This window comes from Grus americana, chromosome 1, assembly GCF_028858705.1.
Source record: "Grus americana isolate bGruAme1 chromosome 1, bGruAme1.mat, whole genome shotgun sequence".
Taxonomy (NCBI): domain Eukaryota; kingdom Metazoa; phylum Chordata; class Aves; order Gruiformes; family Gruidae; genus Grus; species Grus americana.
The window spans coordinates 225,440-237,134 of NC_072852.1; the positions used below are offsets into that span (position 1 = coordinate 225,440).

The 11,695-nt window shown below is 55.2% G+C and overlaps 1 protein-coding gene across 1 annotated transcript; it reads right to left on the minus strand.

Moving 5' to 3' along the window:
* Positions 1–4,095: 4,095 nt before the first annotated feature.
* On the minus strand, positions 4,096–6,855 carry LOC129200304 (acrosin-like). Its single transcript, XM_054811631.1, has 5 exons — positions 6,695–6,855; positions 6,181–6,381; positions 5,577–5,842; positions 5,160–5,305; positions 4,096–4,755 (listed from the first exon to the last, which is right to left on the minus strand). Exons 1-5 carry the CDS (start codon positions 6,763–6,765, stop codon positions 4,396–4,398), a joined length of 1,044 nt encoding a protein of 347 aa, XP_054667606.1. The 5' UTR covers positions 6,766–6,855; the 3' UTR covers positions 4,096–4,395.
* Positions 6,856–11,695: the final 4,840 nt, after the last annotated feature.

The following is an 11,695-nucleotide window of genomic DNA, read 5'->3' on the forward strand; positions in this document are numbered from 1 at the left end:
GGGTTGGGTTGACAGTTGGACTTGATCCTGGAGGTCTTTTCCAACCTTAAAGATTAAAAAAAGAAAAAAAAATCAGAGTGAGGAAGGGACAGTGGAAAGAGCAACAGCAATTCTCTGGTGGAAGGGAGTGATAAGGAGAATGAGGAGGAAAAGGGGAGGTTCTGCACCACGGGATGGCTGTACCCTATTGCCGTGTCTGCTTTTGAAAACCGGAGAAAGCTTGGAAGACAGGCACAGAAAGGAATTGAGGTCTAATGTCCTGAAGACATCCATTTGTTCAGTTTATCCAAAATGAGATTAAAGCAAGACCAGAGATGGTGTACAAGCACAGGCACAGTGGTGGTGGTCTAGGATTAACCACAGAGCAGGCAGAGGTGAGGACTTTCAGCCCAAAGACAAAGCAGGGGTAAGGCTGGCTAATGTCCTAGTCTGGATGTTCTCATGGAGATGTACCTGTGGTTTGCATCCAGCCTGTGTGATCAGTCTGTTCTGGATTTTTCCTGTTATTACTAGTCAGCATTTCTTACGACCCACCCCAATTTTACAGCCACTTTCTAATGTGTCAGTGAAGTCTGCTCCCTGTCCTCCATAGTTCAGACTGTCCCCGTAACACCTCCTGGCCTTCCTGTGTGTCTAATCCCGTGCCTCCTAACGACCTGGTCCTTGGCACAAGAAGGGTGCTGGGGCTGCTGCTGCTGCTGCTGCTGCCGTGCTCGCTGCCCTCAATTATTCAGGGCCAAGAGGCAGAGCAAGGAGGCTGGTGCTGCAGCAGGAGGCAAAACTGCTGCATAATTCATGGAGCCCACTTTGCTCAGAGGGCATGGCAGCGCCTGGCCACAGCAACCAGGGCTCTGGGATCTGACAGTCAGGACACTGAGAGGACAACAGCTGGGGCTCTGAGCTCTGGGGGGGGGCCCCCACGTTGTGGGGACAGAGTTTCAGTGACCAGACAAGGAACAGGGCGGGAGGTGTGGGACGATGTGCGCCGTGTGCAGGTAACTCGGCTGCAGGAAACTGAACAAGGCATGGCATGACTGCCCCAACCTACACAGGCGCCAGCAGGTAGGGCACGCAGATGAACGGTGTCCACACGGCCAGGCGTGGAAGGCGAGGCCCGAGTGACTGCTGCAGTGCTGTGGAAGCACACGCTGAAAGACATGTGCAGGCCAGGCACAGCTGGGAACGGGCAGGGGTGGGTGTGATAGGCTGTGTCCATGTGAGCGGCTCGTGAGCATGTGGGGTGTTAACGGGCTATATGTTTGTATGGGTGCAACACTGTGTGTGTGTGCATGTGTGTATACCCATGTATGTGTATGCATGCATGGATGCGCATGCATGGACAAGTGAGTTTGCACGTGCACCCATGCGAGGTGCATTCTACGTGTGCATGCATCAACTGGGTCTATGCTGTGAGCATTCATGTGGGCAGATGGGTGGGTGCACACTGTGTGCATGCATGCGCGGTGTGGAGGTGGGTGCATTCCGCATGCATGCCTCCTGTAGGGTGTGCACGACTGCCTCTGCGCGTGTATGTTTTCTGCGTGTGTGTGCACACTCTCTGTGTGTGTGCGTGCGCGCGCCGGCCAGGCATGCATATGCATACGCTCTGTGTGTATGTGAACACTGCGCATTGCGCTCCGAGTTCAAGACGTGTGTTTTGGAGTACGGGTGTGCACACACGCTGGGTGTGCGTTGCACCTTCTGTTTGTACCCTGCGTGTGTCTCCGCGCACCCTGTGTGCACGTGTGCCCTGTGCGTGAATGCAGTGTGCACGCGCACAGCATTTTTGTGCATGTACTCTGTGCGCGCTCCTTGTGTGCGCGCGCGCGCGCTCTGTGCATGGTGTATCCAGCCCGTGTTCCTCCCAGAGAATTTCTCCTTGCAGAAGAGCTGGGACTGAATTGGGAGGACTCTCGTTCCCAGGAGGTTTCTCCCGTCTCAGTCCAATGGATGTGACAGCTGTTCCCATGTGCAGGTACAAGAGACTTGGTTTGTGTTTCAAAGAGCCAGGTCACGTTCAAGAACACGCCCACATACTTCACTGACATGAACGGCAAAACAGAGTAACATAGAGCAGCACCTTTACCAGCACCTACTTAACACAAAAAGCACAACCCAGTCCTTGTCTTCCTCTCCAGCTGATCAGGACCGATGTTCAGTAGTGAAACATACACACACATCATAGAATCATAAAATCATAGAACCATAGAATGGTTTGGGTTGGAAGGGACCTCCCAGCCCACCCAGTGCCACCCCTGCCATGGGCAGGGACACCCTCCACTAGCCCAGGTTGCCCAAAGCCCCATCCAACCTGGCCTTAAACACTGCCAGGGAGCCAGGGGCAGCCACAGCTTCTCTGGGCAACCTGTGCCAGGGCCTCAGCACCCTCATGGAGAAGATTTTTTTTTTTTCCTAATATCTAATCTAAATCTGCCCTCCTTCAGCTTAACATCGCTCCCTAGATTTGCAAGCACAGCATTGTGCTGGCTTTGGCTGGGACAGAGTTACTTTTCTCCATAGCAGCTGGTATGGGGCTATGTTTTGGATTTGTGCTGAAAACAGTGTTGATAATACAGAGAGGTTTTTGTTATTGTTGAGCAGGGTTTACTCAGAGTCAAGGCCTTTTCTGTTTCTCACCCCACCCCACCAGCGAGTAGGCTGGGGGTGCACAAGAAGTCGGGAGGAGACACAGCCGGGACAGCTGACCCAAACTGGCCAAAGGGATATTCCGTATCCTATAACGTCATGCTCTGTGTATAACTGGGGAAGCTAGCTGGGAGGCAGGATCGCTGCTTGGAAACAGACTGGGCATCCCGGGTTTTTTTTTTTCCTCTGTAGGTGATGAGCAATTGCATTGGTGCATCACTTGTTTTATATGTATAATTATTATTATTATTGTTATTCTCTTCCTTTGTTATGCTATTAAACTGTCTTTATCTCACCACAAGGTTTTTTCTTTTCCATTCTCCTCCCCATCCCACTGGCGGGGGAGTGAGCAAGCGGCTGCGTGGTGCTTAGTTACCGGTGGGGGTTAAAGCACAACAAGCATGTTCATGGATCCCTTAAATATTTAGCATGGGAATTAAGTTCAATTAAAATCCATGGATGGATGTCAAGGTACTTACCCAGTAATTGGCACAGACCTTGGGACTTTCCAGATCTGTATCTCCTCTTGCTCATGAGCTAGTCCAGCGTCAGGTTCACTAGTGAATTGCACATGCACACAGTGCTCCCACCAGTAGCTGGCCCTAGACGCTCGTCGTTTCCAACTGCTGGGTCGCAGTCTCCTGTGTTCCCTTCTGCCATTGCTAGCAGCCAGGCCTCTGGACCCACCCCGCAGCGGGTACAGAGTGGGGCCACACGAAAAGGATTTGGAGTCGCTCTCAAAAAGAAAGAAGGATGTACTGTGGTGATTAGGTGCAGGGCTCAGTCAAACAAGCAAACCAACCAGCAGTTTGCTTATGTGCGACTGGCTCTTTGACCGCCCCCCTTCTCTCCGTTTTCCATGCTTATACATCCCCCCTCACCTTCTTTGGCTCATCCCTTTCTCCGCCCTTGTCTCCTCCCAAACAAGGGACTTACCCACAGTTATTTTTTTCCCCCTTGCTCCCAGGTTTCCACATCTGTGAACAGATTTGGTATTTCAGGTGCTGTTAGCTAGGTCACCTTGGACTTCCATGGCATTACTGATGCGGTTTCTGGGGTACTGCTGTCCGTGCCAGATTCCTCTCCCCAAAATGACCCCAACTCTTCCTTCAATTAGCTGTGAAGTGTGGCCACCTCTCACATCATTCCCCCTTGACCACTTGCAAAATCTGGCTCTTCCTCATGGCACTGTGACTCCTGTGAGCTCGTCTCTCTGTTTGCTGTGGTCAGCAATTTCTCTTGTCATGCTCAGGAGTTTCCCACGGTCTGCTCAGTTAGCTAAGGCTTATGCCAGGCCCTAATCATCAGCTTGTGTGCCTTAAGGCATACCCCCAAAGTTGCCTGTGTGTCACATTGTTTTTTCCTATCCTCTTTCTAGCCTCAATGTGACAGCCTTCTCCATCCCATGGTGGCTCTGAGCAACCTCTGCTCTGACCAGGCACGGTTTCAGCCCTTTTGAGCGACTCTTCCCCTTTGTGCTCTACTTGACTGCGGCCTCATTTTGCAGGTGCGGGGCATGGAAGTCCTTGCCTTGCACAGGAGACTGAACTGAAGCAGGGTTAGCTGTGAAAATTGGCAACTTTATTTCAAGAACTAAGGCAACTTCAGCATTTGTTTGCACTCAGAGGGGCGTGGGCAGGACAGAGCAGGCCTTTGACACTGAGGCTGCCTTTGGATCAGCGGACATTGCCCCAGAAGGAAGTGGCGTGGTACACTGCAGCCTGCACTGGATCCTGTTCATCCTGCTGCTCAAGCCTTTTTTCCCCTTAGGACCTGCAGGAGCTCCTGCACCCGAGTAAAGAATTCCACCAGCTTCTGACGTGGAAATGGGCAGGGTGGAAACCTGCCTGATTGTGTTGGTGTTGGCCTTGGCCTCTGAAAGGGGGTTGAGGCAGTGAGAAAATGACTCCATGCCCGTGATGTTGGAGCAGCCCTTATTGCTGGGTGCAGTCCCATCTGTACCAGGATCCAGTCATAAAAGTGTTGAGTGGAGGTGTAGACTCCGGGCTGTTTTGCTCTTGCACAGCCTCTCCCCCAGCTGGTCGCTCCAACAAGCCAGAAGTAGTCAGCATTGTTATCTTTGCAGACAAGAGGACCACCGCTGTCACCCTGCAGGGGAGGAGAGAGGATTAAGGTGGTGTTGGGTGGCTGTTGTCAGCACTATGGCTGGCTCCTTCTCTCTCACAGCACCTGCCAGAGCTGTATTCACTGTGCAGAAAGGCTCGCCTCAGGTGCTGGAGCCTACAGAACCTTGGGAGGGGGTCATGGGCCTGTAAGGTAGGGCTCTCCCCCATCTCTGCACAGTCATTCTGGATGTGCGGAAGACGGCCACTGGGACAAGGGGGGCACTGGGCAAGGACCTGCAGATGGGGAAGGGGAGGCGAGCCCCAACAGCGGTGGGGACCCAGAGGTGGGAGGATGACTCGCCAGGCAAAGCACACGTCGGGGTATGTTTGGGTGGTTGTGACAGGGCTGCCTGTGGTGCTGGGGGTTGACTTGTAGCACACTCCTACCTGGCAGGTGTCGATGCCACCCTGCGGATAGCCAGCACACAAGTTGTGGGTGTGGATGGCCCCTCTGTACCACCGGCTGCTGTTACAGAGGTTGATATCAATGAGGTGGACCTTGGCCTCCTGCAGGATATCAGTTGATACTCCAGCTGCGAGCACAGAAAGGAATTAACACCCAGCAGCTTGTTGCCGGTTCTCCTCCCCTTTGCTAGGTCTTGGCTTTGCATCTTGAAGGCATTGTACCGGTGTTTCCCTTCTGTCTTGCTTCGGGTAATGGGTCAAGCCCACCTCTCTCTCTATAGGTATACGTCCCCACAGCCTGACTGCAGCGAAATTTCGCCTCTGCTGTCAGGAAGCCCAACCCACCTCCCCAGCATGCCAAGCTTGCACTCAGGCTGCAAGTACTTTTGGGGAACTCACATCTTGCTTTTGTGGAGCCCCAACCACTGACGTAGCAAGTTGTCAGCTCTGACACTCTCAGCGAGGCATCGGGCACACAGGCAAGCTGTATGTAGTAGCTGCACTGGACAGGCTGGTCCAATTCCAGCAACGCAATGTCGTTCCTCTGTGTGATATTACTATAGTGTTCATGAACCAGTAGCCGCTTAATATTGCGCACTTGGACCTCAGGGCCCAGCCGAGTCAACTGTGTGGCGCCGATCACCACACGCCACATTGTAATGTGCCTGGAAGGCAGATGGAGAGAGGGGTCAGAGGGAGCAGAGCCACGTGCTGCAGCAGCCCAGCAGTTCCCTGCCATCTGCTACACAAGGGAGAGAGGAACGCGATGCTACGGAGGGTGCGACTGCCCTAGCATGCCTTAGGCACAAGGAATGTTGAGCTGGAGGCTGCTAGGAAGCTGTGGCACGAGCCCAGCCTTACCCTGAGCAGCCTCTCAGCTGGGCTCGGGAGCGCCCGGGCACTGGGAGTACTGCAAGGAAACAGGATGGGAGTAACACATGGTGCTGCAGACAGGGCAGCTAGTAGTGTTGTGGGGATATCCCCGTTCCCTGGTCCTCCTTACCTGGCCTCGATGAAGCAGTGGGCTGCTGTGAGGACCCACTGTGGGCTGATGAGGGACCCTCCGCATACATGCCCTGTGCCTATTTTCCAGGGATTCTGGATGCTGACGATCCAGGGCCAGGCCCCTGGCTGGGCATCTGTGCCACCCACAACGCGTGACATGCCGTAGTAAGAAGCCATGGGCCGGAGCCCGCAGGTCCCTCTGTAACCAGAAACTCATTACTGTCCTGCTCGATGGCTTGCTGCTGTTCAGGCTGAAGGTCAGCCGTCTTCCCTCCCCACGAGGCAGCGTATGGACAACAGGGCCAGGGAACCCCATGGGGCATGCGTCTGTCTGCCCGTTTCTGCTTTAGCCCCGTAGATGAGTTGTGCCAGCAGCCTGAGTGCTGGCAAGGAACTGAGGCTCCCACATGGGGTTCGGGAAGGTGTGGCGTGGTCACGGGAACAAGCGGGCACCTGCCAGCATATCCCATAAGGGTTGCCTAAGCTCCCTCCCAGAGCCTCGGGCCACTTACCCACAGTTGTCCCACGTGCCGTGCACCGGCCAGCGCGCGGCCAGCAGGATGAGGAGGGGGAGCAAATTCATCGTTGCCAGCAGTACGTGGCAACCACAAGAACCGAGGGCTCGTCACCGCCAGTGCAGCAGCTGACGTAGTGCCCACAGTACTCACGTTGCCCGTGGTGCCCTTGGCCCTGGGGCTGATGTCACAGAGCTGCTGGTTCTGGGTGCTGGGGAGGGGCAACATGGGGGGGTTCCGAGCAGGAGGGGAGGCAGAAGCTGGGATCGGACAGCCCCGAGAGACCCCCGCTGAATGCTCTGCTTGCGGGATGAGGGTGTGCAGGCCCCGTGGCAGGCAGCAACACCTGGGTCTGTGCACTAGCAGGAGAAAACAAAGTGTGGCATCACAGCCTCTTTGGGAAGTTCATTGCCACCCTGCTCTCTGCAGCCATTTGCCACCAGGTGCTTCCCAAAAAACCTACACCAGAGAACATAACTACTACGGGCAGTATGCACATGTTTGGGTGTTGTAGAGCAAATCTGGTTACAGTCACAGTTACAGGCAAGCAGTGATGTGTGAGTGGTACTAGTCCAGCACACTGTGCACACTCTATGTATGCGCACGTCTGGGTGCACACATGCTGGCATGTTGGCCTGCACGGTGCACTCACACATAGTGCATGTACTCAGTGTCTGGATGCACTCTACATCTATGTACACACAGTGTGGATGCACACTGTACACATGCAGTGTGGTATAGGTGAGCCTGTGAGTGTGCAAACCATACGCATGCGTATGGGTGGAGTGCGTGCAGCGCGTGTCAGCATTTTGTCTGTATGCAGGCAGGCTGTCTGTGCATGCACTTTGTGTGAGCGTGTGCACACGTGTGCATTACTTGGTGTGTTCATGTGTGGTGTGTACACGCAAGCATGTGTTGGTATGCAGTGTTTGTGTGTAGTCTGTATGTGTGCACGCACATGTGTTGATGTGCAGTCTGTGTATATGTGTTGGTGTGCACTCAGAGTGTGTGAGAGTGTGTTGGTGTGCACTGTGTGTGTGCGCTATGTACTGGTGTGCCTGTGTGCATGTGTGTCGGTGTGCGGTCTGTGTGTCGGTGCCTCCGTGTGCAGCCCTGTCCGTCCCCGCCCCTCCGTGCCGTTCCCCGCCACCGCCGCCAGGAGACGCCGCCGCCCGTCGCCGTGGGGCCCGGCCTCCCGCAGGCTCGGGGCCGGGCCGGGGTCTGTTCTCCCTGGAGCCCCGTGCCCCGGTGGGTCCCGTCTGGCGGGGAGGCGGCACCCGCGGTCGGGCCGGGCCGGGCGGGGTGTCCCTGGGGTGCCGAGCCGCCGGGCTGGGGCCACCCCCGGCGGTCCGGGCGTGTGGAGCTGTGCGCGGAGGCGTCCGGGCGGGGCGGGTCGCGGCCAACGCGGGTCGCGATTGCTGGGCTGGCCGCGGCCCGGGGCCCCGAGAGAGGCCGCAGCACTCGCGGGAGCGGCGAGGTCCGAGCGGCGGCCCCGGGCTGCCGCTTCGCCGTTTGGCCAGCACCGCGCTCCGGGCCCGCGGACCTGCCGGCAGCTTTGTCGGGCTGCGCAGGACAAGGCTGGGCTGGAGGGGCTGCGGGGGTGCAGGGCAGAGGCACGGGCTGCCTGCAGGAGCTCCCTGCTCGCTCTCCCATCTCTTCAGGGCAGCGTGACCGCCGAAGGAGCTCTGGACACCCCGGTTTCAATAATCCTGCTTCCCAGGATTTGTGGCTGCTAAGGAGAAGGCAGAGGAAGGATGGGAGAGAACGAGGGAGCTTGCAGTGGGAAGAGGTGGCGGGAACCATGGGTAGCGCACCCATTCCATGCATGCAGACGAACAACCCTGGAGCTTGGGTTGTCCCCCGGGGAGCAGTGTTCTTGCATCTCCCTTGTCTTCCACCCTCTGAGGCTGGGAGCCGGGCCCTGCAGCTAGAGCAGGGCTGTGCTGAGGTTGCTGCTGCTTCCCTGCAGAGCTCTTTCACCTGCTGCCTGTGCCTCCCTCTGTGCAAAGCTGCCTCTGAGCCAGCTCTGTGCTGCTCCCGTAGTAGCTGGGTCTTACCCATGCTGCTGATGGCACAGGTGGCATTTCCAGGATGCCAACAGAGGGGAAGGAAGCATTCCCCTGAGGCTGTCTGGTGCCAAGGGCTGAGAAGGGCTTAGACTCGGGGGGGGGGAAGGTCACCCTGGAGTTCAAGTGCCGCAAACAAGGACAAGGGGCTGCAGGGCAGAGCTGCGGCGCACAGGGGGAGTGTGGGCATCCACAGGGTGGCTGCAGGGCAGCTGCTCCACCGAGGGCAGGTTCTGGACCCCTCTCCACCCCAAGCAGTGGCATCTGTGTGGCACTGTTGTGAAGTTGAGTGCAGCTCCATGGAGTGATGCTTTTCTCAAGCAAGCACTACCAAATTTCTTGCATAGCAGCCTGGTCTCTGTGCTTGCAGCAGCCTGTCACTGGGATTCTAGGGGTCTTTTGCTGGTGGAGCAGAGCAGCAAGGAGAGGATGCTGTGGGGTAGTGGATGGGATGCAGGGGTGTTTGTAGGCTGGGGTAATGTTCAAGGTGCTACAACTAGCATAGGGATCAGTGCTGTAAAATGGGGTCCCAGGGACATTGCCTAGCTCTGGGTGTTTGGAGAGCTCGTATGCGTTGTCCTGGTGTGCTGGTTACACAGAGCACTGCAACAACCCAATGACAGTAGGCAAGAGCTAGAAGCAAACAAAGGTCTCTGTCCCCATGGGGCCAGGCCCTGGAAATAAGTGTGAGGCTTAGGGTGTCCCTAGGAGAGGGACCAATGTGCACATGCAGCTGTAGCCTGGCATGCGGGACCAGGGCATGTGGACAATGGCTCCTTGAGCAGCAGGGATGCAGGATTGCACCAGAGAAGAGCAGGCATGGAGGGGCTATCGGCAGGGGACACAGAAAGGGGGATAAAGTGCAGGAGAGACTCTGTCTCCCTTCCAGGGGAAGGGTCAGAGTCACTGCTGCTTCCTGATGTGAGGAGACCTTCCCCTTCCCAGACCAAGGCCCTGCCATCCCACTATGAGGAGATACAGCAGAGGATTGCCCCCAACAGAAGGCCTTGGTGTTCCTGGGCTGGGGGTGGTTCTGGGCAGACATCCTGCATCTTCCAGGTGGCAGATGGATCTGGGGTGTCCCTCTGCAGCCCAGTACTACCCCTCACATGCCAGCTGGAGTCTCCTGACGGGCTCTCTCTGATCCTGTTCCCAACATTATTTTCCATAGGCCATGCCTGCTTCTTTCCATCTGCATGCTTAGGCTGTAGGCTGCATGCCAGGGGATGGCAGAGATGGTCTGTGTGGTGGAGGATGCTGCATGGGCATATGAGACACCAGGAGTCAGGGAGTGGTTGGCTGAGCTTGTGCAAGAAGGAAATGCTGGCCAAGTGTGCTGTGAGGAACTGTCACAGAATCACAAAGTGTTTGAGGTTGGAACAGACCTCTGAAGGTCATCTGGTCCAATCCCCTGCTCAAGCAGGGTCAGCTACAAGAGGTTGCCCAGGACCATGACCAGTTGGATTTCAAATTATCTCCAAGGATGGAGACTCCACAGCCTCTCTGGGAAACCTGTTCCAGTGCTCAGTCACCCTCACAGTATCAAAAGTGTTTTCTTGTGTTCAGGTGGCATTTCATGTTTTTTAATTTGTGCCCATTACTTCTTGTCCTGTCACTGGACAGCACTGAGAAGAATCTGGCTCCCTCTTCATTTGCTTCTATCAGCTGTTGACACACATTGATGAAATCCCCCCTGAGCCCTCTCTTCTGTAGGCTAAACAGTCCCAGCTCTCTCAGCCTTTCCTCATATGAGGGGTTGTTCCAGTCACTTAATCATCAGAATGGCCGTTTGGTGGACTCTCCAGTATGTCCATGTCTTCCTTGTACAGGGGAGCCTAGAACTGGACACAGCACTCCAGATGTGGTCTCACCAGTGCTGAGTAGAGAGGAAGGGTCACCTCCCTTGTGACAACACCCCTAACACAGGCCAGGATACTGTTGGCTTGCTTTGCCACAAGGGCACATTGCTTGCATATGGTGAACTTGGGGTCAACCAGCACCCCCAGGTCCTTCTTGGTGGAGCTGCCTTGTGGCCAGAGAACACACAGCATATACTGGTGCTATCAGGTTACTCTTCCCCAGGTGCAGGACTTTGCATTCCCTTGGTTGAACTTCATGAGATTCCAGATTTCTCCTCTCTGTATGGCAGCACACCCATCTGGTGTATCAGCCGCTCCTACCAGTTTTAAGTCATCCACAAACTTGCTGATTATGTGCTCTGCCCCATCATGCAAGTTATTAATGAAGATGTTATTAATGAAGATGTTGAACAATATTGGCCCCAGTATTGACCTCTGGGCTACTCCACTAGTGACTGGCCTCCTCCATCTGGACTTTGTACCACTAGTCACAACCCTCTGGACCTGGCCATTCAGCAAATTTTCAGTCCACCTCACTGTTTGCTTACCTAATGCTTATCACTTGCCTGTGAGGATGTTACAGGAGACATTATGAAAAGCATTACTAAAGTTGAGGTAAACAACATCATAGAATTGTTTAGGTTGGAGAAGACCTTTAAGATCATCAAGTCCAACTGTTAACCTAGCACTGCCAAGTCCACCGCTAAACCATGTCCCTAAGCACCACATCTGTGTGTCTTTTAAATACCTCCAGGGATGGTGATTCAACCACCTCCCTGGGCAGCCTGTTCCAATGCTTGATAACCTCCTTTCAGGTAGTTGTAGAGAGCGATAAGGTCTCCCCTCAGCCTCCTTTTCTCCAGGCTAAACAACCACAGTTCCCTCAGCCGCTCCTCATCAGACTTGTTCTCTAGACCCTTCACCAGCTTTGTTGCCCTTCTCTGGACACGCTCCAGCACCTCAATGTCTTTCTGGTAGTGAGGGGCCCAAAGCTGAACACATTACTTGAGGTGCAGCCTCACCAGTGCTGAGTACAGGGGGATGATCACTGCCCTAGTCCTGCTAGCCACAGT

Bases quoted from the DNA above. Each gene is read 5' to 3' on its own strand.
- LOC129200304 (XM_054811631.1), bottom strand. From the start codon at position 6,765: ATGAATTTGCTCCCCCTCCTCATCCTGCTGGCCGCGCGCTGGCCGGTG. The intron at 5,306-5,576 runs GTGAGTTCCCCA...CTGTGCTCGCAG, and splicing joins GGGCTCCACAAAAGCAAGAT to CTGGAGTATCAACTGATATC. The intron at 4,756-5,159 runs GTAGGAGTGTGC...CCTCCCCTGCAG, and splicing joins GTGGCATCGACACCTGCCAG to GGTGACAGCGGTGGTCCTCT.